Source organism: Bos grunniens, chromosome 16 (genome assembly GCF_055505025.1).
Source record: "Bos grunniens cultivar Pamir isolate PY7600 chromosome 16, Bosgru_T2T1.0, whole genome shotgun sequence".
NCBI classification, from domain to species: Eukaryota; Metazoa; Chordata; class Mammalia; order Artiodactyla; family Bovidae; genus Bos; species Bos grunniens.
In genome coordinates, this window is record NC_141180.1 from 26,741,649 (window position 1) to 26,769,603 (window position 27,955).

Here is a 27,955-nt window from a genome sequence, read left to right on the forward strand (position 1 = left end):
TACTTTAAGTGTATATTTTGTAAGATATATAAATTGTATGTGTGTGTGTTAGTCTTTATGTGACCAAATTTATGTGTCCAACTCTTAATGACCCCAAGGACTGTAGCCCACCAGGCTCCTCTGTCCATGAAATTCTCCAGGCAAGAATACTGGAGTGGGTTCCCATTCCCTTATCCAGAAGATCGTCACAACCCAGGGATTGAACCTGTGTATCTTGCATAGCAGGTGGACTCTACCATCTGAGCCACCAGGTGAGATTAACTGGATGTTTTATAAAATATTTAAATTACATCCCAATAAAATTGTTAGTTTTTAGGTATGACTCTTTTTTAAAAAATATAAATTTATTTATTTTAATTGGAGGTTAATTACTTTACAATATTGTATTGGCTTTTATATTATGCTCATTTTTTTGTAAAACATAACCACTTTTGGTAAAAATATGAAATAGGTTTGAATTGGTATGCATAATTGAGTTAATAAATGAGTTTTTAAGCATCCTTCCACTTTAACTAATATGATTAATATTGATAGACATACCCCACATACACAAAGCTCTTTAGGATCCTCAGTACATTTTAAGAATATAAAGGAGTCTTGAGACCAGAACTTTGAATACTGCTAATCTAGGAAGAAAGTTTACCAAAAATAAGGGGTAGTTTTCCTCTATTGATGAGAAAGTTAGGTGACAGATCCTTCCTCCTTAAATTGGTATTTAATCACGTCCATGCCACCCAGTCACACTTGGTTTTGTCTGAGTGTTGAAGATTAGTACAGGATCACCCAGCAACACTTTCTCTGCTCCATCTCAGCTGGCCATTTCAGTTTATGCAGCTGAATCAATCAGAAATACAAATATTTGTTACTGTTTTCATAGTAAAACCTTTGTCTCTTTTTTTCTAGTTTCTCTTCTGGCATATTTTCTCAGATTACATTTTTTCCCATGTTTATTAAAATACAATTGACATATAGCATTGTATTTATTTTGTGTGTATATGTAAATAATTTGATATATATATTTAAAAATGATCATCACGATAAATACTTAACAACCATTATGTCACATAGTTATAGTTTTTTCTTGTGGTGAGAACTTTTATGACCTACTCTTCTAGCAGTACTCAAATGTAAGATATAGTATTAGTAATTTTTATCCCCACACTGTACAGTACATCCTTATGACATTATTGTATGACTGGGAGCATGGAAAACACATGGAGTTTTGTTTTATAGGTAATTCACATGGACATATATATTAACTGCAGTATTATTTCTTTTATATCTTACATATTTATATTCAGTTCAGTTCAGTCACTCAGTCGTGTCTGACTCTGCGACCCCATGAATTGCAGCACGCCAGGCCTCTTTGTCCATCGCCAACTCCCAGAGTTTACTTAAACTCTTGTCCATCGAGTCGGTGATCCATCCAGTCATCTCATCCTCTGTCGTCCCCTTCTCTTCTTGCCCCCAGTCCCTCCCAGCATCAGGGTCTTTTCCAGTGAGTCAACTCTTCACATGAGGTGGCCAAAGTACTGGAGTTCCAGCTTTAGCATCAGTTCTTCCAATGAACACCCAGGACTGATCTCCTTTAGAATGGACTGATTGGATCTCCTTGCAGTCCAAGGGACTCTCAAGAGTCTTCTCCAACACCACAGTTCAAAAGCATCAATTCTTTGGTGCTCAGCCTTCTTCACAGTCCAACTCTCACATCTATACATGACCACTGGAAAAACCAAAGCCTTGACTAGACAGACCTTTGTTGGCAAAGTAATGTCTCTGCTTTTTTTTTTTTTTTCTAATTTTATTTTATTTTTAAACTTTAAATAATTGTATTAGTTTTGCCAAATATCAAAATGAATCCGCCACAGGTATACATGTGTTCCCCATCCCGAACCCTCCTCCCTTCTCCCTCCCCATACCATCCCTCTGGGCCATCCCAGTGCACTAGCCCCAAGCATCCAGCATCGTGCATCGAACCTGGACTGGCAACTCGTTTCCTACATGATATTTTACATGTTTCATTGCCATTCTCCCAAATCTTCCCACCCTCTCCCTCTCCCACAGAGTCCATAAGACTGTTCTATACATCAGTGTCTCTTTTGCTGTCTCGTACACTGGGTTATTGTTACCATCTTTCTAAATTCCATATATATGCGTTAGTATACTGTATTTATGTTTTTCCTTCTGGCTTACTTCACTCTGTATAATAGGCTCCAGTTTCATCCACCTCATTAGAACTGATTCAAATTGTCTCTGCTTTTGAATATGCTATCTAGGTTGGTCATAACTTTCCTTCCAAGGAGTAAGCGTCTTTTGATTTCATGGCTGCAATCACCATCTGCAGTGATTTTGGAGCCCCAAGAAACAAAGTCTGACACTGTTTCCACTGCTTCCCCATCTATTCCCAATGAGGTGGTGGGACCAGATGCTATGATCTTAGTTTTCTGAATGTTGAGATTTAGGCCAACTTTTTCACTCTCCTCTTTCACTTTCATCAAGAGGCTCTTTAGTTCCTCTTCACTTTCTGCCATAAGGGTGGTGTCATCTGCATATCTGAGGTTATTGACATTTCTCCTGGCAATCTTGATTCCAACTTGTGCTTCTTCCAGCCCAGCGTTTCTCATGATGTACTCTGCATATAAGTTAAATAAGCAGGGTAACAATATACAGCCTTGACGTACTCCTTTTCCTATTTGGAACCAGTCTGTTGTTACATATCCAGTTCTAACTGTTGCTTCCTGACCTTCATATAGGTTTCTCAAGAGACAGGTCAGGTGGTCTGGTATTCCCATCTCTTTCAGAATTTTCCAATTTATTGTGATCCACACAGTCAAAGGCTGGTATTCAATAATATGACATTGATCTTCCCCAAATTGACATTTCAATAAAAAATAACATTTGACCATAAACTGATGATAAAGCTTTCCAGGGATCATGCAGTTGTAATTATTTACTACCTTAACAGCCTTGTGGTCTGATATGGACCATAGGGTGGTAGAGACACTGTTCCTACTCTTCATGGAAAGGTATCTGTCTAACAGGGGGGATTGTCAAGAAAAAATAATTTTAATATGTACTCTTATCCTACAATCCAACAGTTTCATTCCTTGGTATCAGTCCATTCTGTCCATACAAAAAAAGCATACATATGGAAGCTTATAGCAGCTTTATTCATTGTTGCCAAAACTTGAAAGAAGCCAAGATGTCCTTCAAAAGGTGAAAGAACCAGTGAACTGTGATATATTCAAACAATGAAATGGTATCAAACCATGAAAAGACATGGAGGTATCCTCAATGTCTATTACTAAGCGAAAGAACCAATCTGAAAAGGCTACATAAGTGAGTCCAACTACATGACAATTATTTTTTTATGAATATTTTTTTGCAAAAAAAAAATTTGCAAAAGGCAAACTCTGAGAATGGTGACATAATCAGATTTTTCTCCGGGTTGAGGTGGAGGAGGGATAAATAGGCAGAGCAAACACTCTGTGTGATTCTACAATGTCATTATGTACTTGACAAAACTCAGAGAATGCACAACACCAAGAAGGAACCTCAATATAAACTATATATGTAGGGGGGATAATGATACATCAATGTAGGTTCATCATTGATAACAAATATACCAATCCAGTGGGGAATGTTGATAGCTCAGAAGGCTATGCATGTGCTGAGGGCAGGATTTACATAGGAAGTCCCTTACTTTCTGCTCAGTTTTAGATAGAAGATAAAACTTCTCTAAAATATAAAATGCATTTTTAAAAACACAATTGTAATTCTTCCAGCTCTGAAATTTTGCTATTCTAAATATTTTTTAAAGTTATTGGAGATTGTCTTTAATCCATTGTGTATTCTTGCCTCCTTTGTCAAAGATAAGGTGTCCATATGTGCGTGGATTTATCTCTGGGCTTTCTATTTTATTCCATTGATCTATATTTCTGTCTTTGTGCCAGTACCATACTGTCTTGATGACTGTGGCTTTGTAGTAGAGCCTGAAGTCAGGCAGGTTGATTCCTCCAGTTCCATTCTTCTTTCTCAAGATTGCTTTGGCTAGTTGAGGTTTTTTTGTATTTCCATACAAATCATGAAATTATTTGTTCTATCTCTGTGAAGAATACCGTTGGTAGCTTGATAGGGATTGCATTGAATATATAAATTGCTTTGGGTAGTATACTCATTTTCACTATATTGATTCTTCCAATCCATGAAGATGGTATATTTCTTCATCTATTAGTGTCCTCTTTGATTTCTTTCACTAGTGTTTTATAGTTTTCTGTATATAGGTCTTTAGTTTCTTTAGGTAGACATATTCCTAAGTATTTTATTCTTTTCGTTGCAATGGTGAATGAAATTGTTTCCTTAATTTCTCTTTCTATTTTCTCATTATTAGTGTATAAGAATGCAAGGGATTTCTGTATGTTGATTTTATATCCTTCAACTTTACTATATTCATTGATTAGTTCTAGTAATTTTCTGGTGGAGTCTTTAGAGTTTTCTATGTAGAGGATCATGTCATCTGCAAATAGTGAGAGTTTTACTTCTTCTTTTCCAATTTGGATTCCTTTTATTTCTTTTTCTGCTCTGATTGCTGTAGCCAAAACTTCCAAAACTATGTTGAATAGTAGTGGTGAAAGTGGGCACCCTTGTCTTGTTCCTGACTTTAGAGGAAATGCTGTCAATTTTTCACCATTGAGGATAATGTTTGCTGTGGGTTTGTCATAGATAGCTTTTATTATGTTGAGGTATGTTCCTTCTATTCCTGCTTTCTGGAGAGTTTTGATCATAAATGGATGTTGAATTTTGTCAAAGGCTTTCTCTGCATCTATTGAGATAATCATATGGTTTTTATCCTTCAATTTGTTAATGTGGTGTATTACATTGATTGATTTGCAGATATTGAAGAATCCTTGCATCCCTGGGATAAAGCCCACTTGGTCATGGTGTATGATCTTTTTAATGTGTTGTTGGATTCTGATTGTTAGAATTTTGTTAAGGATTTTTGCATCCATGTTCATCAGTGATATTGGCCTTTAGTTTTCTTTTTTTGTGGGATCTTTGTCAGGTTTTGGTATTAGGGTGATGGTGGCCTCATAGAATGAGTTTGGAAGTTTACCTTCCTCTGCAATTTTCTGGAAGAGTTTGAGTAGGACTGGTCAACCACTTGTAAAAGAATGAAACTAGAACACTTTCTAACACCATACACAAAAATAAACTCAAAATGGATTAAAGATCTAAACATAAGACCAGAAACTATGAAACTTCTAGAGGAGAACATAGGCAAAACACTCTCCGACATACATCACAGCAGAATCCTCTATGACCCACCTCCCAGAATATTGGAAATAAAAGCAAAAATAAACAAATGGGACCTAATTAAACTTAAAAGCTTCTGCACAACAAAGGAAATTATAAGCAAGGTGAAAAGACAGCTTTCAGAATGGGAGAAAATAATAGCAAATGAAGCAACTGATAAACAACTAATCTCAAAAATATACAAGCAACTCCTGCAGCTTAATCCCAGAAAAATAAATGACCCAATCAAAAAATGGGCCAAAGAACTAAATAGACATTTCTCCAAAGAAGACATACAGATGGCTAACAAACACATGAAAAGATGCTCAACATCACTCATTATCAGAGAAAGGCAAATCAAAACCACTATGAGGTACCATTTCACGCCAGTCAGAATGGCTGTGATCCAAAAGTCTACAAGCAATAAATGCTGGAGAGGGTGTGGAGAAAAGGGAACCCTCTTACACTGTTGGTGGGAATGCAAACTAGTACAGCCACTATGGAGAACAGTGTGGAGATTCCTTAAAAAACTGGAAATAGAACTGCCTTATGATCCAGCAATCCCACTGCTGGGCATACACACTGAGGAAACCAGAATTGAAAGAGACACATGTACCCCAATGTCCGTCGCAGCACTGTTTATAATAGCCAGGACATGGTAGCAACCTAAATGCCCATCAGCAGATGAATGGATAAGAAAGCTGTGGTACATATACACAATGGAGTATTACTCAGCCATTAAAAAGAATGCATTTGAATCAGGTCTAATGAGGTGGATGAAACTGGAGCCTATTATACAGAGTGAAGTAAGCCAGAAAGAAAAATACCAATACAGTGTACTAATGCATATACATGGAATTTAGAAAGATGGTAACAATAATCCTGTATACGAGACAGCAAAAGAGACACTGATGTATAGAACAGTCTTTTGGACTCTGTGGGAGAGGGAGAGGGTGGGGAGATTTGGGAGAAGGGCATTGAAACATGTAAAATATCATGTATGAAACGAGATGCCAGTCCAGGTTCGATGCATGATACTGGATGCTTGGGGCTGGTGCACTGGGACGACCCAGAGGGATGGTATGGGGACGGAGGAGGGTTCAGGATGGGGAACACATGTATACCTGTGGTGGATTCATTTTTATGTGTGGCACAACCAATACAATATTGTAAAGTTAAAAAATAAAATTAAATTTAAAAAATAGTTATTGGAATCACATGGCTCAGATTTTTATTTTGACTTATTTAATTTAAAAACATTTATTTATTCATTTATTTATTTGGCTGCTCCAGGTCTGGTTGTGGCATTCAGGACAGTCCATCCAACTCCATTGTGGCATGCAGGATCCATCTTTAGTTGCAGCACGGGAACCCTTAGTTGCAGCATGTGGGATCTAATTCCCTGCCCAGGGATCCAATCGGGGCCCCTTCATTGGGAACATGGAGTCTTGGCCACTAGACCAACATGGAGGTCCCTATTCTAATTAGTTTTTAAAGAAGAAACTGTTCTTTTTGAATGATTATTAAAATAATTTATTTTCTTTGGTGGCTCCAAACGAACTCAAGCATTTTATAAAATTATCCACGTGCATTAGTCAGAGAACTACCTAGTATTATAATTTAGTTTTTAAAAACAGTTTTCTCATTTATTTCCTCATGTTAATCGCTCAGTCCTGTCCAACTCTATGGGACCCCAGAGGACCCACCAGGCTCCTCTATCTGGGACTTCCCTGGTACCTCAGGCAGTAAAGAATCTGCCTGCAGTGCAAGAGACCAGGGTTTGATCCCTGGGTGGGGAAGAACCCCTGAAGAAGGGAATGGCTACACACTCTAGTAGTCTTGCATGGAGAATTCCATAGGCAGAGCCTGGCAGGTTACAATCCATGGGGCCTTTCATGCATTTTTTTAAGTACTCAACTTTTTTTACAGTTTTGAAAGATGGATCTTATTTATATAAATCACAGCACAAATATTTGTACTAAATGAACATGTACATTACAGCAAATGTTTATAGCATGCTAAAACCTACAGTCCTGCTCACCATGTTAGTTCATGTCACCTGGTCTCATGTACCAGCAGGTAACCTAGGAGTCTGGAGGCTCAGAATGTCTATCTCTAGAGAGAGGACTGGACTCTTTCCCTTGCTCCTCCCTGTGCTGGCTGCTAAAGCAGCTTAGGTGAACTATAATTCTTTGGTAGCTTTGTATAAATGCTGAATCCAAGACAGAATGGAGAACTAGTGGGAATAGTAAGGTTTCAGATAATGGATAATTCATTGCATTTTCTTTCATCAGTAACTAAATATCTTGAGGTGAAAACAGAGAAAATGATTCTGTATCCTGGAGGGCACCAGTCCATATATACTGAAGATTTCTTTATTTCTGACCATTTCAGTATACTCAGAAAATTACATTCTGTATTCTTATGCTATTTAACCCATGTCATTGAAAGTGCCATCATTTTCCAGAGTCTACATTTCCCCTTACAATCTTGAACTTCCACTGGATCATCTTTTCTTTGCCCATTCACATTGAGCTGATGTCTGAAACCATAGATTTTCATGTTATGAAGTACACATGTCCTAGATTTCTGTTTCCAAGTGCCCAGAAGAAAGCTTTTCATAGAGACAACCATCAAGGCAGGGGTACTATAGCTATATATAATGGGCTCCACATGACAACATAAGTCTTCACCATTGTGCGGACAGGGACTTAGGAAAATCCTGATGATCCTGGGCTGGCCTAAGTCTCTCAGAATCTCTAACAGCTGAGTCCGAAGGTGAGCAAGTCTGCCTTCCAGGGGGACACCCTGAGGGCTGTAACTCTCCTGAGGGGCTGGATACCACTCCTGACTTAAACAGGGCAGCCCAGTGGTATGTCACAGCATCTTCTCCATGACAGCCATGGAGAGAAGGTTCCCACATAGGCTGAAGGAACTGAGCTGGGAGCAACGGTTTAGGGCAGGCAGGATGTCCTCAAACTGGGAGTCCATGATCCCACACTGGTCTAAGTACAGTTCCTGGATGGTGGCTGCAACTTTCTCCAGCAGAACTTGGAGCAGTTCAGGACTAAAATCAGTCATGGTGACACCAACAATTTCCAGGCTTTTTAGCTGACAGATGTTCGGGCACTGGGACAAGTGGATCAAGTCAGATTCCGTAAGTCAGCAGTTGGTTATTGAGAGGTTGTGCAAAGTGGTCTTCAGGCACCTGGGGAGAAACCAAACAATTAGTTCTTGGAAACTGGGTGCCAGGTGGCTACACGGTGGTGTGGTACTCAGTTGCTAAGCCGAGTCTGACTCTTGGCAACACTGTGGACTGTAGCCCACCAGGCTCTTCTGTCCATGGCATTTTCCAGGCAAGAATACTGGAGTGGGTTGTTGTTTCCTTCTCCAGGGTACCTTCCTGACCCAGGAATCCGATCGGAGTCTCTTGTGTCTCCTGCACTGGCAGGCGGGTTCTTTACTACTAGTGCCACCCGGGAAGCCCCATGGTGGCTACATGTGATAGCAAATGGTTTCTTCAGGGCAAAAGTTAAGTCTGACCATCTGATGAGGGTCAATACACTGATTGCCCGGTCTCAATCTAGGCTCAGTCCTGTTACCTTCACTATGTGATTGAGTCAATTCATAGAACCTTGAAAGTTCTCTCCGTCATCTATCAAGCAGAATACAACATACTCCACTTCCTTATGAGGATGAATGAGTATAATGGAAGGCACTAGAACATGCTCAGAGGAGAGCCTGACACAGAGCCTCGATCAAGGGTGGTCGTCACTGAATTTTATTGCTAGGTGGATGAAATAAAAAATTATTTAATCTAGGGATTCCTTCAGTCCAACTTTGGGCTCCAGATGCCTATATCTTTGGCCAGGTGTGGATCTAGAGAGAAATTCATAAAGAATACACTTACACAAGATTCTACAACATCAAATGTGATGCCAGGCTAATGGGCTCACTTACATTCCTGGATCATCTACAAACTTTCCATCACTATTTATTATCCATTTGGCTCAGCTGGATTAACATAATCTCCAGAATCATCACTTTCCCTTATATTAATTACCTTGTCTGGAGCACAAAAAAACAAGTTATACAGACAGATAGTTTAAGACAAGCTCATTGTGGCCACAATCCTGGTGAACATAGAGCTTCTCTTCAGAAATGCTCTGCTCTGATGTGATTCCCCAACAGAGTCCCCTTTATTTCCTCTATTTTGAAGTCATTTGAACATAAACACCTTTGCTGAATGAAGAAATTACAAACCCTCCAGGGCCAGATCCAAACATCCCAGTCAATAATCTATACCTTCACAGCAAGGTGTCCCTTTCAAGAGCCACTATAACAGTTTAGCACGCAATCTTTATTTCCATGGTCATGGGACACCACCCTTCAGTGACAGTGACTTTGACATTCTAATGTTATGTTCAGTGTTACCCAGACAGTGGTGCACACTGACCTGAGCATCTGGTCCAGGCAGCCTTCAAGAAAGGAGGGAGACTCCAGATGAAGATCCCAGAGGTGGCCCAGCCTCAGGAACTGGGAGGTAATTTGCACAACGTGATCCTGCTCGTGCTTCCTAAAGGCAGACACGTGGATAGGGAAGAGAACGAGTCTTTGAAGATTACTCATGCGGCCGAGGAAAGGAGCAAAAGTGGCCAGGGTGGACAGATGCCAGGTGCAATTCACCTGCACCTCCTGGATACAGTCCAGCTGCACCAAGCTCAGGACCTTCACAATATTTTCCATTGACATTGAAAAGATCTTCAGCTTCTTACAGCACAAATGTATGGAAGCTTTTCTCTGCTCCACCCACTGGAGAAGGTAGGTGAGGAAGTTTTTCAGGGTCCTTTTTTTCAGGGAAAGGTCTGTGAAAACCCTCAATGGCACCAAGTGCTGCTTTGTTATCGAGCTGGGTTCAATCACTGGTGCTCTTCCTGAGCTTGTACATCCATGATTGTTGGCTCCAGACCACATGCTCCAGAATTTATGACCAGTGTCCCGCAAATCTAGCACCTGCAGTTTGCACCTCCTATAGAGAAAAAGGAGATTGGTAGAGATGCATTAAAATCCACCCAGAAAGAAAAAATAGCCACAAAAATTAAGCTCACACTGCTCTCCTCCGCTGTAATTTCAGATTACTGATGTCACCTGCTGTCTTGCCCTCTTTCCTCTCTGACTTTCTTCCATCTTGCTTTCTTTTCTTGTCCTTTCTGAATCTTCACTTCTAGTAACTTTAAGGATTACTAAGAGGAGAAGTACATGATATTTCAGGCTCCTGTTCATTACAGGCACTCTTATGCTTCCAGAGGCACTTCCCTTAATGAGACAAGCCTTCTTCATTTCCATCTTCAGAACCGTCTGGTCCATTCCTTTGCACCCACATTCCCTCACCCCAGCTGTCTTCTCTGGGACACCCAGGATTTTACCAGGTTCCCCAAGTCAGGCTCACCTTGAGGGAACCTTCTGGGCAAGAAGGACGTCAAGTGCTTCCAGCACTGCTTGTAGGGGTCCCACATGAGGCAGGTCAATCAGGGCCCCCAGAGGCAGGCGGACAAAGGGCCAGGTTTGCACCATGGCCTTCAGAGTCTCAATGTGTCCCCCTTGGAATGCTTCCACGAAGAGGGGTGGGAAGAGCTCCGTGGGTAGAAACTCCAAAGCAGAAATGACTGAGTCCTCATCCCTCAGCAGGCTTGTTCTTTCGAGGTCCAGGAGTCTGGGTGGGGTTGGGACATTCATCCTGACTCTTCGCCAAAAGGAATCCTGTGGAAAATGCCAAGCAACAAAGCACCCATTTCAGGGCAAATGTGAGCACACCATAGACTGTCTCCCAGCCCTTCAGAAGAACCTAGTCAAGGCCAAGATCTATGCACTGGCAAGGGTGGAAGCCCTTCAGTTGTTCCTTTTGATACTGTGGGTTCACTGGGCACAAAGCTGTAGCTTTTTCCCTACTGGTTTCAGTAACAAGCATCTCAACCCCTAGCACATTCAGATACATCCACTTCTTTGTTTAATTCATGTTCCACTGAGAAGTGGTTACCAAGAGCCTGAAAGTTGACTCCAAACTTTATTTGGGGAAGACTTTCAGATGATCATTTAGTCTATGGGAAGAAGATTGTCATGTGGAGCAACACAGCCTCCATCCTGTTACTGCAGTTACAACGAATAGTAAATTTGAAAAAATGCTCCTACATGAAAGTCAGGTGTACACAAAAAAAAGTATTTTACATTTCAAAAAATAAATTTACAGGTATTTTTATTAAAAATATCATCATGGTAAAGCTATCTGAAAATGGTATCAGCTACAGCATGAATCGAAATAATTGGGATTCAGGGTAAATACAAGTAGAGGTACAATGAAAACCTGAAATATTATCATCTAAAGAGAAATAATTAAAAAAACACAAAACCTCTCTGTGTCATTTTGAGTTCCATGCCACCCTTAAGGTCAGCTAAAGATGTCTGAGAACAGTCCTGACAGTAACTTACCACTGTGATGTTGGTGTGGTGCTCAGACCATAGGCCTTGTGGAGGACTCAGCCAGTGACTCAGGAGTCAGAAGATTCTGCATCCTTTCTTCAGAGGCTGAGACTTTTACAGGTTTTTCTAATCCCATCAACCCTCTGTCTAACTACTAGCAATATCAGAAAGGGGTGCCTGATTAGATTATAAAATGCCCACTGTATTGATTTTGATTGGATCTTCATTTTTCTCCACATTAGGTGACTGAATCAGATATACATTCAGGAAACAGAATAATGATCGGGGAATCAAGAACTCACACATGGATTCACTCCACAAACATTGGTTGATATGCACCAATATGGACAATTATATCCCTGGGTTTGGTCATGGAACAATTTATTGGTTCCTGACATTGAACAAGAAAGAAAATAACTTGAAACCAACTTTGTTGGGGGAACTTTGGCCCAGTCAAAATTATCAGAATGTCCCAGAATTAACACAGCTTCATAAAAACAGTCCAGATATTCCCAAAAGATACAAAAATAATAAAAAAGTGTCCCTGTATCAATTTGTCACTTAGGTGTTATGTAGGAAACATAGAAGATTGTGAGCCTATACAGGCAACAAAGGAGATGTAAGAGTGGATCAGGAGAGTTTTGAACCGGGCATTCCTAAAGGGACCTTGTGAATGATCCCAACAGTGTAAAATACATGTCTTTCTCTCCTTTATTTTAAGAAAAAGGAAGATTTAAAGCTGCTATTCTGGGTGATATTTTGAAATGAAAATATGGTGGCTCACAGGGGACAGTGCCATCTTGGAGGGTGTTTCCTCTAGAAATTTGGGATCAGTCCAGCAAACAACATTAAAAGATGTAATCTAATACGTGAGAAGAGGGAGAGGTGGAGTCCTGGGATCAGACATTTCCAAGACAGACAGTTACTAATGGTGGGCACTGTGGACTCTTCGGGAGCATGGCACCAGAGGAAAATAAATGTGGGTCACTGGAAAATAACACTGTCACCCAGGGACAGGTGCTATCAGAAGAGGTTTTCTTAAGATTTTTTTCTCACTGAGGACAGCTTCCAGATGGCTAGCAGCCTGAACCATTTTCCAGTGGTCATGGAAGCCAAGCTATAATCTTATTGGCCCCCTCTTTTTTTTTTTTCTTTTTTTTTCTTGAAGGATAATTGCTTTACAGAATTTTATTGTTTTCTGTCAAACTTCAACATGAATCAGCCATAGGTATACATATATCCCCTTCCTTTTGAACTTCCCTCCCATCTCTCTCCCGATCCCACCCCTCTAGGTTGATATAGAGCCCCTGTTTGAGTTTCTTGAGCCATACAGCAAATTGCCATTGGTTGTATATGCTACATATGGTGATGTAAGTTTCCATGTTACTCTTTCCATACATCTCACCCTCTCCTCCCCTCTCCCCATGTCCATAAGTCTATTCTCTAGGTCTGTTTCTCCACTGCTGCCCTGCAAATAAGTTCTTCAGTACCATTCTTCTAGATTCTGTATATATGTGTTAGAATATAATATTTACCTTTTTCTTTGACTCACTTCATTCTGTATAATAAATTTATTTATTTTAATTGGAGGCTAATTACTTTATTGGTTCTGCCACACATCAACATGAATCCACCTTTTTTATAAGTGTATTTAGACAGTTACTATTTCTTCAAACTTAGGTAAGTTCGATACAGATTCTGGTCAAGGTGACTCCATTAGGTACAGAAAGAAAATTGTGTTTCTGTGCTCATTAAGATCAACACTTTTCTGGGAACTTCCCTGGTGGTCCCAAGGTCAAGAATCCGGTGTTTCAAGTTGTGCCACAATCAGGGGTGACTCCCACCCGAGGCTGCACCACACAGTTTCTTTTGAGTGTAACGGCACCCATGAAAGGGAACCCAGCTTAAACAATTTCCTTGCCTCTCTCCCACCCCATTTATTTGATGCCCAAACTATTCTTGTACACCTCTGGCCACCTTAGTGACGACTATTTGAAAGCTGTTCACTCCTTTGGTCACTTTCCTGAAGATTCCATTCACCATGTTTCTTCTATGGGTTTGAATGCCCTTTGCATAAAACATGGTTAAATTGGATTCTACTCAACAGACATATTAAATCCCAGGCCATCAATACATACTTACAATAGAGTGAGATTAGTAACAATGATAATCATAAGCATCTCTGATTTTGAACACAAACTGGGGAGCAACCGTGTGGGCACTTTTATATAACCTTTAGATAACCATCAGAGAAAACCTAAACCTAACTCATATTTTCCCCATTTGTAGGCAGATGAACCAAGGTCACTGTCAAGCAGGGGAATCTTCCCAACTCCCTGCAGAGAATATTTAGCTGACAGTATCCAAAGGACCACTGTCTGCTCCAGAGCTGACAGGAAACCTAAATGTTAGAAAGGACTGTCTGAGAGACTTCACGTGATGTTAGTAGAAATTTTGAAATTTCAAAGTCTAAGGTTGGGATGATTCTATGGGATCAAAGCTTCTATGAGATCTAAAAAGAACACTGTTTTAAAGGCTCACCTTTCATCCCCTTGCAGTCCAGCACCTTCAGTTCAATGATAAATAAAAGGGACTCTAAATCAAATTAATAAATGCCCGTGAGCCTCTGAAGAATAGGGAATCCTCTTACACTGTTGGTGGGAACGTAAATTGTGCAGCCACCAGGGAAAACAGTATGGAAGCTCCTCATAAAACTAAAAATGGAATTCTCATGTGATCCATCAACCCCACGCCTGGGCATATACCCAGAAGAAAAAATTGTAATTCAAAAATATATGTGTTCCCCTGGGTTCATATTAGCATCATTTAAAATACCCAAGACATGGAAACAACCTAAATGTCCACTGACAGAAGAATGGATAAGGAAGATGTGATATTATTGAGCCATTAAAAAGAATAAACTATTGCTGGTTGCAGTAATGAAGATGAACTTAGAGACGATACTAACGAAGCAAGTGAAAAAATGAAAGACAAATACCCTATGTTGTCATGTATATATGGAGTCAAAGATGTGGCACAAATGAGCTCACCTATGAAAATGAAACAGAATAAAAGGCATAGAGAACAGACTTGTGGTGGCCACTGGGGAGGGGTATGGGGAAGGGGAGGTTTGGATTGGCAGATTCAAACTGTCATATATAGTTGTTCAGTTGCTCAGTTGTGTCCGAATCTTTGCAACCTCGTGGACTGCAGTGCTCCAGGCCTCCCTGTCCTTCACCATCTCCCAGAGCTTGCTCAAACTCTGTCCATTGAGTCAGTGATGCTACCCAACCATCTCATCCTGTGTTGTCCCCTTCTCCTCCTGACTTCAATCTTTCCCAGCATCAGGCTTTTTGCCAATGAGTCAGCTCTTCACATAAGGTGGCGAAAGTATTACAGCTTTACCTTCAGCGTCAGTTTTTCCAATGAATATTCAGGGGTGATTGCCTTTAGAATTGACTGATTTGATCTTCTTGCTACCCAAGTGACTCTCAAGAGTCTTCCCCAGCACTGCAGTTTGAAGGCATCAATTCTTCAGCACTCAGCCTTTTTATGGTCCAACTCTCACATCCATACATGACTACTGAAAAAACCATAGCTTTGACTATACACATCTTCGTAGGCAAAGTAATGGCTCTGTTTTTTAATATGCTATCTAGGTTTATCATAGATTTTCTTCCAAGGAACATGGGTGCTAAGTTGCTACAGTTGTGTAGCAACTCTGACTCTTTGCAACTCCATGAACTCTAGCCTGGCAGGCTTTTCTGTCAATGGGATTCTAAAGGCAAGAATGCTGGAGTGGATTGCCATGCCCTCCTCCTGGCCTTCCAAGGAACAAGCGTCTTTTGATTTAATGGCTGCAGTCACCATCTTCAGGATGCGTAAGCAACAAGATTCTACTGTGCAGCAAAAGAAACTATATTCAGTATCCTGTTATAAAGCATAATGGAAAATAATATGCAAAATAATGTGTGTGTATATATATATATATGTAAAACTGAGTCAGTTTGCTATACAGTAGAAATTAAACACAGCACTGTAAATCAACTATATTTAAATTAAATCTTTTAAAAAGAAACTAATTATATGAAGAAACATCTTGAGCTGATATAGAAATCTACAACAGTGGACAAGCTCCAAGTTGGTCATTCTCAGATATGTGGGAATCTTGGGGATATTCAGAAGGACCTTTGCTCTTGAGCAGTAATCTGCTGGGAAATTGTGCCAAAAATAAAAATCAGCAACTGACACAGGTGTAAGTGGTAAAGGCAAATTTAATTCAGAACTATGACAACAGAGGAAAATATTTTCCATCATGTAAATGGACTTCATTCACAATTCAGCAGATACAGGCAGCGATTTAAACCAAGAAGCACTATGCTTCCTGGCTCATAAGTTGCTGAGAGGAAGCATTAAATCTGGGCAGTATTCTGGTTGTGAAAGTGAAAGTCACTTAGTCATGTCCGACTCTCTGAGACCTCATGGACTATACAGTCCATGGAATTCTCTAGGCCAGAATACTGGAGTGGGTAGCCTATCCCTTATCCAATGGATCTTCCCAACCCAGGAATCGAACCAGGGTCTCCCACATTGCAGGCGAATTCTTTATCAACTGAGCTATGAGGGAAGCCCATTCTGGTTGTACAAGTCTAATAGATTTCTTGTTGAAGACAGCTCAGCATGATCAGATACCAAGAGTGGGCAGTGAAGAATTTTGATCAGATTTTTTTGTTTGTTTGTTTAGCAACACTGAGTCTTGGTTGCTGCAAAGCCTTTTCTTTAGCTGTGGTGAGTGGGAGCTACTATTCAGCTGCAGGACGCAGGCTTCTCATTGCAGAGGCTTTTCTTGCTGTAAAGTTCGGGCTCTAGGGCATGCTGGCTTCACTAGTTGCAGCATGAGGGCTTAGTAATTGCCTCTCCTGGAAAAGGCTCAATAGTTGTGGCTGAGTTGCCCCATGGCATGGGGTACCTTTATGGACCAGGGGTTAAACTCATGTTTCCTGCATTGGCAGGCAGATTATTTACCACTGAGTCACCAAGGAAGCCTCTAGATCAAATTTTTGAGGTGATCAGATATCAAGGGTAAATATTCTCTCTGAACTGGCTTAGAATTCTAGTTCAAACTTGATTTTAGAACAAAGTTCATGGACACTTGTAGAGGAAGTTTCAGGAGTCTGAATAAATTTTGGTTAAACAGAGATGTTTTCAGTTGAAGAGACCATGCTAGGTGGATGGTGCAAATACTGATGTAGTGAAGCATGTGGCCAACTTGGGAATAGGTGAAGGTCACTGATGCTGGGCAGAGAAGGCACAGGCAGGTCACATTGGATGTGGAATGAAGAGAGGAGCCTTTGAAAGATTTCCATGATCTGATTAATGCTCTCTCACTCTCTTCAGTTGTTGCATGGAGATGATATTGTCGATAGACAAAGGAGCAGAAAAACAGAGTAGGAAGAGATTTCAACCTGCACCCTGGCTTGGAAAGAACAGTCTTACTGGGCACTCACAGAGGTGGACAGTCACAGGAGTCACCATAGCAGTGGTAGTTTGCAGGAGGCTTGGGTGTGGGTGTAGGGGAAACAAAGAGAAGAAGATGCTCATTGAAGTGTTGATTGGTCTTTTATGTTAATGGATTGCTATGAACTAAACATGTGTTCTCCATATCCTACTTCCTGTACATGCCCCTCCACAACCCACAAACTCATATCTGGAAGCCTTAACCCCCAAGGTAATGGATAATGGTATTTGGACATTGGCCTTTAGGCTGTAACTAGTTTTGAATGAGATGGTGAAGGTGAAGCCCCAAGATAGGTTTAATGCCCCTCGAAGTAAATGAAGTGACCTGTGCCCCACTTATTTCACCACCATGTGGCAAAACTGGGAACCTGGATCCCTCCACAATCAGACTGTGCTACCTCCTTGATCTTAGGCTTCCAGCCCCCAGAACTATAAGAAATAAATTTTCCTTATTGAAGCCACCCAGTCTATGATATTCTGTTTTGTTTTCATAGACTGAGTCAACTAAGGCATAATGAATGGGACAGAAACACTGTGCAGAAGGCATAAAGTATATGGAAACTCGTGTTATTGTGTGTGTGTTTTTGTTTGTTTTTGGACAACTCACACAAAACACAATAAGAAGTGATGCTGTCCATAGCAGGTTAAAGGAAAACACGGGTCACATGAATGACTTTATAATGTAATCTATTCTTACATAAAATTTCTTATGAATAAAAGAATCATTCTTTCATTCATTATTTCAACATAAGTTGAAATTTGTAAAAAATTTTGTAAAAAATACAAATTCTTTATTATATTCCAGAGGTTTCACTGGATCTATATGGGGTTTGGGAAGTGAAGATTACATGAGCTCCACTCTTGCTGAATTGAAATCTGCCTCTTGGAGTTAATGGAAACTGGTAACTAACAGAAATCCTTGAGTTTGCTTCACAGAGAAGCAGAGAATGAAACAGCTTGGTTAAAGACTTCCGCATTGTGCAAGAGCCAGTGACCAAAACCATCCCAAAGAAAAACAAATGCAAGAAGGAAAAGTGGTTGTCTGAGGAGGTTTGGCAGTTAGTTGAGGAAAGAAGAGAAGCAAAAGGCAAGGGAAAAAGGGAAAGATATGCACAACTGAATGCAGAGTTCTAGAGAACAGAAAAGAGATGAGAAAGCCTTCTTAAATGAACTATGCAAAGAAATAGAGGAAAACAATAAAATGGGAAAGACTAGAGCTCTCTTCAGGAAAATTGGAGGTGTCAAGGGAAAATTTCATGCAAGGATGAGCATGATAAAAGACAGAATGGTAAGGACCTAACAGGAGCAGAAGAGATTAAGAAGAGATGGCAAGAATGCACACAAGAACTACACAAAAAAGGTCTTAATGACCCAGGTTACCATAAATGGTATGGTCACTTAGACCTGGAAATCCTGGAGTGTGAAATCAAGCGGGCCATACGAAGAATAACAACCAACAAAGCAGGAGGAGGTGATGGAATTACAGCTGAGCTATTTCAAATCCTACAAGGTGATGCTGTTAAAGGGCTGCACTCAATATGCCAGCAAATGTGGAAAACTCAGCAGAGGCCACAGGATGGGAAAAGGTCAGGTTTCATTCCAGTCCTAATGAAGGGCAATGCCAAAGAATGTTCAAACTACCTCATTAACACAATCACACTCATTTCACATGCTAGTAAGGTAATGTTCAAAATCCTTCAAGTTATGCTTCAACAGTACTTGAACTTCCAGATGTATATATAAGCTGGATTTCAAAGAGCCAGAGGAATTAGAGATCAAATTGCCGACATTCATTGGATCATGGAGAAAGCAAGAGAGTTTCAGGAAAAAAGTCTTCTGCTGGTTCCAAATTGGAAAACGAGTACATCAAGGCTGTTTATTGTCACCCTGCTTATTTAACTTATATACAGAATACATCAGTGAAATGCCAGGCTGGATGAAGCACAAGCTGGAATCAAGATTGCCAGGAGAAATATCAATAACCTCAGATATGCAGATAACACCACCATTATGGCATACAGTGAAGAGGAACTAAACAGCCTCTTGATGAAAGTGAAAAGGGAGAGTGAAAAAGATGGCTTAAAACTCAACATTCAAAAAACAAAGATCATGGCATCTAGTCCCATCCCTTCATGGCAAATAGATGGGGAAATAATGGAAACAGTGAGAGACTTTAATTTCTTGGGCTCCAAAATCACTGCAGATGGTGACTGCAGCCATGAAATTAAAAGATGCTTGCTCTTTGGAAGAAAAGCTTTGATAAACCTAGACAGCATATTAAAAAGCAGAGACATTACTTTGCCAAAAAAGACCTGTCTAGTCAAAGGTATGGTTTTTCTAGTAGTCATGTATGGATGTGAGTTGTACCATAAAGAAAGCTGAGTGCTGTAGAATTGGTGCTTTTGAACTGTGGTGTTGGAGAAGACTCTTGAGAGTTCCTTGGACTGCAAGGAGATCAAACCAGTCAATCCTAAAGGAAATCAGTCCTGAATATTCATTCGAAGGACTGATGCTGAAGCTGAAACTCCAATACTTTGGCCATCTGATTCGAAAAACTGACTCATTTGAAAATACCCTGATGTGGGAAAGACTGAAGACAGGAGAAGGCGATGACAGAGGATGAGATGGTTGGATGGCATCACCGACTCGATGGCCATGAGTTTGAGCAAGCTCCGGGCATTGGTGATGGACAGGGAAGCCTGGCGTGCTGCCGTCCATGGGTTCACAAATAGTCAGACACTACTGAGTGACTGACTGAACCGAACTGAACTCTGCTTCATTGCCTGCACTAAAGCTTTTGACTGTGTGTATCACAACAAACTATGGAAAATTCTGAAAGAGGTAGTACCAGACTACCTTACCTGTGTTCTGAGAAATCTGTATGAGGGTTTAGAACCAACAGTTAGAATCCAACATGGAAAAACTAACTGGTTGAAAATTGGGAAAGGAGCTTGATAAGTCTGCATATTGTCACCCTGCCTATTTAACTGCTTTGAAGAGTTTAATCGTGTGAAATATCAGGCTGGATGAGTCACAAGCTAGAATCAGGATTTCTAGGAGAAATATCAACAACCTCAGATATACAGATGATACCATTCTAATAACAGAAATTGAGGAGGAAAAACAGATTCTCTTGATGAAGGTGAAAGAGGAGAGTGAAGAAACTGGCTTGAAACTCAACATTAAAAAACATAAGATTATGCCATCTCGTCCCATCATGTCATGGTAAATAGAAGAGGAAAAAGTGAAAGAGGTGACAGATTTTATTTTCTTGGACTTCAAAATCACTGTGGACATTGACTGCAGCCATGAAATTAAAAGACATCTGCTCCTTAAAAGGAAAGCTATGGCAAACCTAGACAGAGTATTAAAAAGCAAAGATATCACTTTGCTGACAGTGATTCATACAAAGCTATGGTTTTTCAAGTAGTCATGTACGAATGTGACGGTGGGACCATAAGAAAGACTGCCAAAAAATTGGTGCTTTCAAATTGTGGTGCTGGAGAAGACTCTTGAGAGTCCCTTGGACTGACAGGAGATTAAACCAGTCAATCCTAGAGGAAATCATTCCTGGATATTCACTGGAAGGGCTGTTGCTGAAGTGCCAATACTTTAGCCACCTGATGTGAAGAGCCAATTAATTGTAAAGGACCCTGATGTTGGGAAAGATTGAAGGCAAAAAGAGAAGGGAGTGACAGAGGATGAGACGGTTACATAGCTTCACTGACTCAATGGACCTAAATTTGAATGAACTCTGGGAGATACTGAAGGACAGAGGAGCCTGGCGTGCTAAGTCCCTGGGGTCAGAAGGAGTCAGACATGACTTAGCTATGGAACAGCAACAACATAGCAAAACCAATACAATATTGTAAAGTTAAAAAATAAAATTAAATTAAATACAACAACAACAAATGTCTTCACCTGTCTTTACCTGTCATGCTCACTTTCAGTGTTCAAGCAAATTGCATTACCCTGCAAGTATCCCAGAGTTTAAACAGTTTATGACAAGACTCCCTTAACCACACCCATTTTAACATCTCTGGTATACAGTCACTATAGTAATGGTTCTTGAAGTTTTTTTGGATCATGGATCTAGCCTTACCCAGTTCACTCCAGTACTGACCGTGGAACTTTCAATTAGGTTTCCATGAGTGTACAGTAGATGACCTTTTTCCAAGAGAAGGCCAAAATCTCTATCCTCAGATCATGCTAATGCTACCATCTTCTGGATGTGTATTCCATGAAAAGGCATGAAACTCTGATAAACCTGCAGAGAGCAGCAGCTACCTCAGATTTTCCCTGCATTCACTAACCTTTTCTTGAACCTGCAATCTCCCTATGCTCTTCACTACAAATATCCCTGCTCCTTTCTCTTTGAAGTGCTAGGTCTCAGATTTGTTCTCCTGTCTCATCTTGTGACTGTCTTGTAAATAAACACTGATTCTGCTGTAAATTTCAGGATTTGTCATTTGGCTTGCTGACCATCTTACTGAGTATGCTCCTCTTTGTCTATTAATCTACTGAACAGCAAAAGATGTAAGCAAAGATACGGTAAGAAGTGCTCCAGACAGAATAAGGAATGTGCAGAATTGATAAGGCTTTGGATAATAGACAACTCAGTGCCTTTTTCTAGATTAATAACTGGAGATTACTGAGGTATAAACTGAAAAAGAGAGTAATAAATCATGGAGGGCAACAGTTGGTCTTCACTGAGGATCTCTTTATTTCTGATCATTGCTTTACAAACATCTACCCAGGAAAAGCTCCAACATGTGGATCTCAAGCCTATATTGACCTCCAAAACTATAAGTTCATATTTGAATGTATAAACACATATTCCCAAATGTCCTGTCACTCCCAGAGTCTACAGTTCTCTATAATCACCCTTGCTGTATTATCTTTCCTTCTCCCATTCATACTGAACTGATGTCCGAAACCATGGATCAGTTTTCCTTTCATGGTGCATCTATTGCCTAGATTTTAGTTTCCAAGTGCTTAGAAGAAAGCTTTGACAGATTCATCCAACTAGGCAGACATGTAACATTGATACAGAAAAGGCTCCTCAGGATAGAATGTCTTATTGCTCCAGCGAGGACATGGGCTGGAGCTAAGACAGATGGCCCTTGGAAATCCTAAATCCTGCATAATCTCAATGAGTTTATCCCGAAGCTCAGCCAGTCGGCCCAGCTGGAGGATTCCATGAGGGCTGTAACTCTCCTGAGGGGCAGGGTAAAACTCATCACTTAAGTTGATCAGCCCAGTGATGTGACTCAGCAGCTTCTCCATGATGGCCATAGAGAGGACATTCCCACAGAGACTGAAGGTCCTGAGCTGGGAACAGAGGCTCAGAACAGGCAGGATGGACTCAAGTCGGGACTCTGTGATCCCACACTGCTCTAAGTTCAGTTCCTTGAGGGTGGCTGCAACTTGCTCCAGAAGAATGCAGAGGATCTCAGGACTAAAGTCAGTCATGGTGACCCCACTCAGATCCAGGCCTTTCAGCTCATGGATGTTCAGGCATTGGGACAGATGGGTCAGGTCTGATTCTGTAAGCCAGCAGTTAGTTATTGCCAGGTGATCCAAGAGGGTCCTCAGAAATCTGGGGGGGGGGGGGGGGGCGGGGAGAAGCAATTAGGTCTGAGAAAGCAGGGTAGCAGCTGAGCTAAAGTTGTCAGATAGGTGATTTGCACAAAGACAAGGTCCTACTAACTGCATCAGTACCCAGAATGACTATTCTCCTTTTAGCTGACATTTCATCTCTGCATCACCAGCAAACCACCTGCAGCTTTGTATGATCTCTGGACATGCTTCACTACCATCCTCTCAGAATCATGTATATCTTAAATATTAACTAACTTAACTGGAGCAAAAGATAACATTTTAGGGACTAGTCATTTGAGACAAGCTCATTGTGTTCAGACCTCTTCTCTCTGTCTCTCTCCCTCACTGTCTTTTTTTCTGGCTGTACCACATATGCCACTTATGCAACCTTACTTCCCCCACCAGGGATCAAACCTGAGTATTCAACACTGAAAGAGCAGAGTCCTAACCACTGGACCATCAGGGAAATCCCAGACCATCTTTTTGAAACTGCTCAAGTCTGAGGTGGTTTCCCTTCTTTAATGCCCTCTTCACCTACCTATTTTACTAAATTATCTGACATAGTTTTCCCTTTCTAAGGAAGAACCCATGCCCACCCTCATTGGATCCAAACAACCATATCCACAGCTTTCTAGTATGGTGTCCCTGTTCCTCTACCTTGATTTCGGTGGTGATGATAGCACAGCTCAGGATAGAGCAGCAAAGAACCCAGTGTGCTTGACTTGCCAATGTTGTGTTCACTGCTAACAGCCAGTTGTACACACTCACCTGAGCATCTGGTCCAGGCAGCCTTCAAGGAAGGAGGGAGAGTCTAAATAGAGATCTTGGAGATGGTACAGCTTGAGAAACTTAGAGGTAAATAGGACAACTTGCTACTCCTGCTTCTCAAGGGCAGACATGTGAATGCAGGAGAGAAGGAGTCTCTGCATGTTGCTCATCTGACCCAGGAGAGGAGCAAACTTGGCCAGGGTGGACAGATGCCAAATCCAACTCACTTGCACCTCCTGGATACAGTCCAGCTGCACCATATTCAGGATCTTCATGACATTTTCCACGGGCATTGCAAAGATGGTCAGCTTCTTACAGCAGAGGTGAATGGAAGCTTTTCTCTGCTCCATCCACCTGAGGAGGTAGGTAAGGAAGTTATCCAGGGTCATTTTCTTTAGGCAAAGCTCTATGTAAATCTTCAGGGGAGCCAAGGGCTGATGGGTCTTTGAGCTCTGCTCAGCCACTGGTGCCATTCCTAATCTTGAGAACCCATGGGTGCTGGCTCCAGACCACATGCTCCAGAAGCTCTGGCCAGTATTCCGCAAATCTAGCACCTGCAGTTTGCACCTCCTATAAGGACAGGAGATTAACAGGGATGCATTAAAATCCACACAGAATGCAACCACAGTCTCAGAATTTCATAAATGATTGCCCACCCATGCTTTTATTTCAGATATCTCATCACCTGCTGCCTTGCCTTCTTCTGCCTCTCTTTCCTCCAACTCCCTTTCTCCTCTTCTCCTTTCTAGTTCTCCACTTCTAGTGGGATTAAGCATCATAGGAAGGAGATAGGGCATGCTCTTTCAATCCCCCTTGCATTGTAGGCACATTTACACATCAGTAAAATATTTTCCATAGTGATCCAAGGCCTCTGAGCTTCTTCACTGCCATCCTCAGAACCCTCTGGCCCATCCATTGGCCATCCACTTAGCCCAGCCCAGATATCTCTTCCAGGATGCCCAGAACCCTATCAAGCTATCTGGATCCGACTCACTTGGAACGAACCTTCTGGGCAAGCAGGACATCAAGTACTTCCAGAATTGCTTGTAGGGGCCCCACATGAGGCAGGTCAATGAGACCCCCCAGAGGCAGGCAGACAAAGGGCCAGGCTTGCACCATGGCCTTTAGGGTCTTGATGTGTCTCCCATGGAAGGCGTCCATGAAGAGGAGTGGGAGGAGCTCCGTCGGCAGAAACTCCAGAGCAGAACAGACCAAGGCATCTTCCCTGACCAGGTGCATTCCAGCCAGGTCCAAAAGTCTGGGTGGGGTCGGGACTCATCCTGACTCTGCTTCAAAAGGAATCCTCTGGAAACTGCTAAGGAACAAAGAATCCATGTCAAGCCAAAGAGGAACACATCTAAGACAATCCCCCAACCCTTCAGAGAAATCTACTCAGGACTGAGGTCTCAGCTCTGGCAGACGTGTAAGTGCCTCGATTAGACCATATGACATTCAGGCCTCAATGGGCACAAAGTTATGACTCTTTCCCTACTGGATTCAGAACGAGCTTCTCACAAGTATCAATGAGGAGGAAAGGCAACCACTAGCCATTTCATTTCCACCCAGTGCTTTGCTTAATTTGTGTCCCACCTGGATGTGAGTAGCAAGGAGCCTGAAAGCTCACTCCAATCTTTATGAGCGGAAGACATCAGACCACCACTTGGAGCCCTCAATCTATGAGAGGAGGAAGGTCATGGGGACCCACACAGCCTCCATCCTTAGTTTCCCCTGACATGAATGCCATTTGTGTAAAAAATGTGTATTTGAAATCTCATGAAACAAAACTCCAAACAGATATTTTAAATATGGGTAAAGATGTTAAAAAAAATGATACCAGCTAAAGCACTAATGAAAATGTTTGTGATTCAGGCAAAACTACACTGAGAGGCAAAACTAACACCTGAAATGGGTTCATCATAAAGAAATAAAATTTTGAAAACTCTCCCTGCCATCCAGAACTACAAGTCAGTCTTCAAGAGTAGCTAACTGTGGGGAAGGAAAGGGTATTCTTTTATGACAGTGGTAACCTACTGGTCTGAAGTGGCTGGCAGGGTGCTCAGACCCCAGACACTGGAGAACTCAGCTTATGTCTCCAGAGCAGGAAGATTCTGCCTCTCTTCTCCAGTGCTTCAGACTTTTATATACCTTTTTTTCCCCCATAACCCCTCTATCCCATTGTTAATCCAATCAGAAAGGAACACCTGATTAGAATATAGAGGATCCATTGGATTTATCCTGATTAGATCATCATATTTATCTAGAGTAGTTGATTGAAATAGATACACATTCAGGAAACAAATAGAATGATGGTGTGTCTGGGTGATCCAGGACCTATTCACAGACTCACTTCTCTAATACTGACTGAATTCTACCAATATGGACAGTTGTATTCTTGTGTGTCAGACAGGAAAGGGATTTTTGGTTCCTGCCACTGAACAAGGAAAAAAAAAAGTTGACAGAAACATTGTTGGGGGAACTTTGGCCAAATCAAAATTAGCAATATGTCCATGATTAAAACAGTCTCATGAAAACAATGGTATGTTATAAAAGAAAACAAAATACACTCATCCCTGTATCAGCTTTTCACTCAGGAGTTATTTGGGAAACCCAGGAGATTGTGAGCCTATTCAGGCAGCCAGGGAAGAGCTTTGGGGATGTGGTGGTTTTTCCAGCCTTAAGTCAAGCCTTCTCTGAAGGTGGACAGGTCAAAATCTCAGCGAGAATAAGAGGGGTTTGGACAGTTTGCAGCTGGGCATTCCTAAAGAGACAACGTGAGTGATAGCAGCAATGTTTCTTTTTTAAAGTTTTCTTCTTTATTTCTATTTTTTTGGAAACAGGGAAATTTAAAGACATTGCTCTAGGTGATGTTAAGATAGTAAAAGAGGGCTTCCCTGTGACTCATTGGTGAAGAATCTGACCAAACAATGCAGGATACACAGGTTTGATCCCTGGTTGGGGAAGATTTCATGACACAGGGCAGTTGAGTCCATGTGCCACAACTATTGAGCCTGTGCTCCACAACAAGAGAAGCTATCACAATGAGAAGCTACTGCAGTGAGAAGCCCATGCACAGCGACTAGAAAGTAGCCCTCTCTCAACACAAGTAGAGAAAAGCCCCCACAGAAATGATGACTCCGGGCTACAAAAATAAATAAAATAAAATAAAGAAATATAGGAAAAGAGAATGGTTTAGAGGAGACACTGTCATCTTAGATGGCATTTTTTCCCCAAAAGTTGAGATCAGAACAACCAACTGCAAGAAAAGAATAAATCTAAGATGTGAGAAGAGGAAGGGGTGTGAATACTGGAATCAGATATTTCCAAGACTGAGAGGCACTAAAGGTGGGCACTCTGGGTTCGTTGGGAACTTGGAGCCAGAGAAGAAATAAACCTTGTTCAGCTCCAAATAACCCTGTCATCCAGGGGCAAGTGCTACCAGCTGAGGTTTGTTTATTTACTTATTTATTTTTTTCACTGAGGACGATTTTCAAATAGCAAACTTCCCAGCCATTTTTCATGGGTGCATGCTAAGTCACTTCAGTCATGTCCAACTCTTTAGGACCCCATGAACTGTAGCCCGCCAGGCTCCTCTATCCATGGGATTCTGCAGGCAAGAATACTGGAGTAGAAGCCAAATGAACCATAATTGCATTGGCCCCTTCCCTAGTGCATTTAGATCATTACTGTTTCCTCCTAACTAGCTATGTTCAACACAGATTCTGATCAAAGTGACACCATTAGGCACAGAAATAAGTTTCTGTTTTTCTCTTCATAAATACCAACAACTTTTCTGCACTAAATATGGAAACACTTATTGGTATTTAATGTTCTACCACATTCAGGTATGATTTCCACTTGAGGCTGCATCATACAAGGATTTCTTTGAAGTCTATGGCCACACATAAAGGGAGACCCTTTGTCCACCTTTAATAATTTTCCATGCCTAACACCCACCCTGGACTTCCCTGGTGGCTCAGATGGTTAAGTGTCTACAATGCGGGAGACCAGGGTTCAAGCCCTGGGTTGGGAAGATCCCCTGGAGAAGGAAATGGCAATCCACTCCAGTACGATTACCTGGAAAATCCCATGGACAGAGGAGCCTGGTAGGCTACAGTCTATGGGGTCACAAAGAGTCAGACACGACTGAGCGACTTCAGTTTTAGTTTAAGTCAGTTTAACACCCACCCCAGTTATTTGATGCCCAAATTATTCTTAACATCTGTGGCCACCAAGATGAAGATACTCTGAGGGGTATTCTGTCTTGGTCACTTTCCGGAAGATCACTTTTACCATATTTCTC

General features: G+C 41.2%; 1 protein-coding gene and 1 pseudogene across 3 annotated transcripts; both read right to left on the reverse strand.

The window, feature by feature from the left end:
* Positions 1-6,342: 6,342 nt before the first annotated feature.
* LOC147356400 (PRAME family member 15-like) lies at positions 6,343-11,887 on the reverse strand. Of its 2 annotated transcripts, XM_086342470.1 has the most exons (4): positions 11,779-11,887; positions 10,742-11,052; positions 9,749-10,321; positions 6,343-8,500 (listed from the first exon to the last, which is right to left on the reverse strand). In XM_086342470.1, exons 2-4 carry the CDS (start codon positions 11,026-11,028, stop codon positions 8,455-8,457), a joined length of 906 nt encoding a protein of 301 aa, XP_086198596.1. In that variant the 5' UTR covers positions 11,029-11,052; positions 11,779-11,887; the 3' UTR covers positions 6,343-8,454. The 2 variants fall into 2 exon arrangements, with proteins under 2 accessions (XP_086198596.1, XP_086198595.1); XM_086342469.1 differs by lacking the exon at positions 6,343-8,500 and having other exon boundaries at positions 9,438-10,321.
* A 9,573-nt stretch (positions 11,888-21,460) lies between these two features.
* On the reverse strand, positions 21,461-27,948 carry LOC147356401 (PRAME family member 8-like; annotated as a pseudogene). Its single transcript, XR_015142893.1, has 4 exons — positions 27,885-27,948; positions 24,650-24,929; positions 23,656-24,225; positions 21,461-22,885 (listed from the first exon to the last, which is right to left on the reverse strand). The product of XR_015142893.1 is annotated as a PRAME family member 8-like (transcript).
* Between the last annotated feature and the right edge of the window lie 7 nt (positions 27,949-27,955).

Coding starts and splice junctions, on each gene's coding strand:
- LOC147356400 (XM_086342469.1), bottom strand. CDS start 11,028: ATGAATGTCCCAACCCCACCCAGACTCCTGGACCTCGAAAGAACAAGC. Junction 10,322..10,741: donor GCCCAGAAGGTTCCCTCAAG/GTGAGCCTGACT, acceptor TTTTCTCTATAG/GAGGTGCAAACTGCAGGTGC.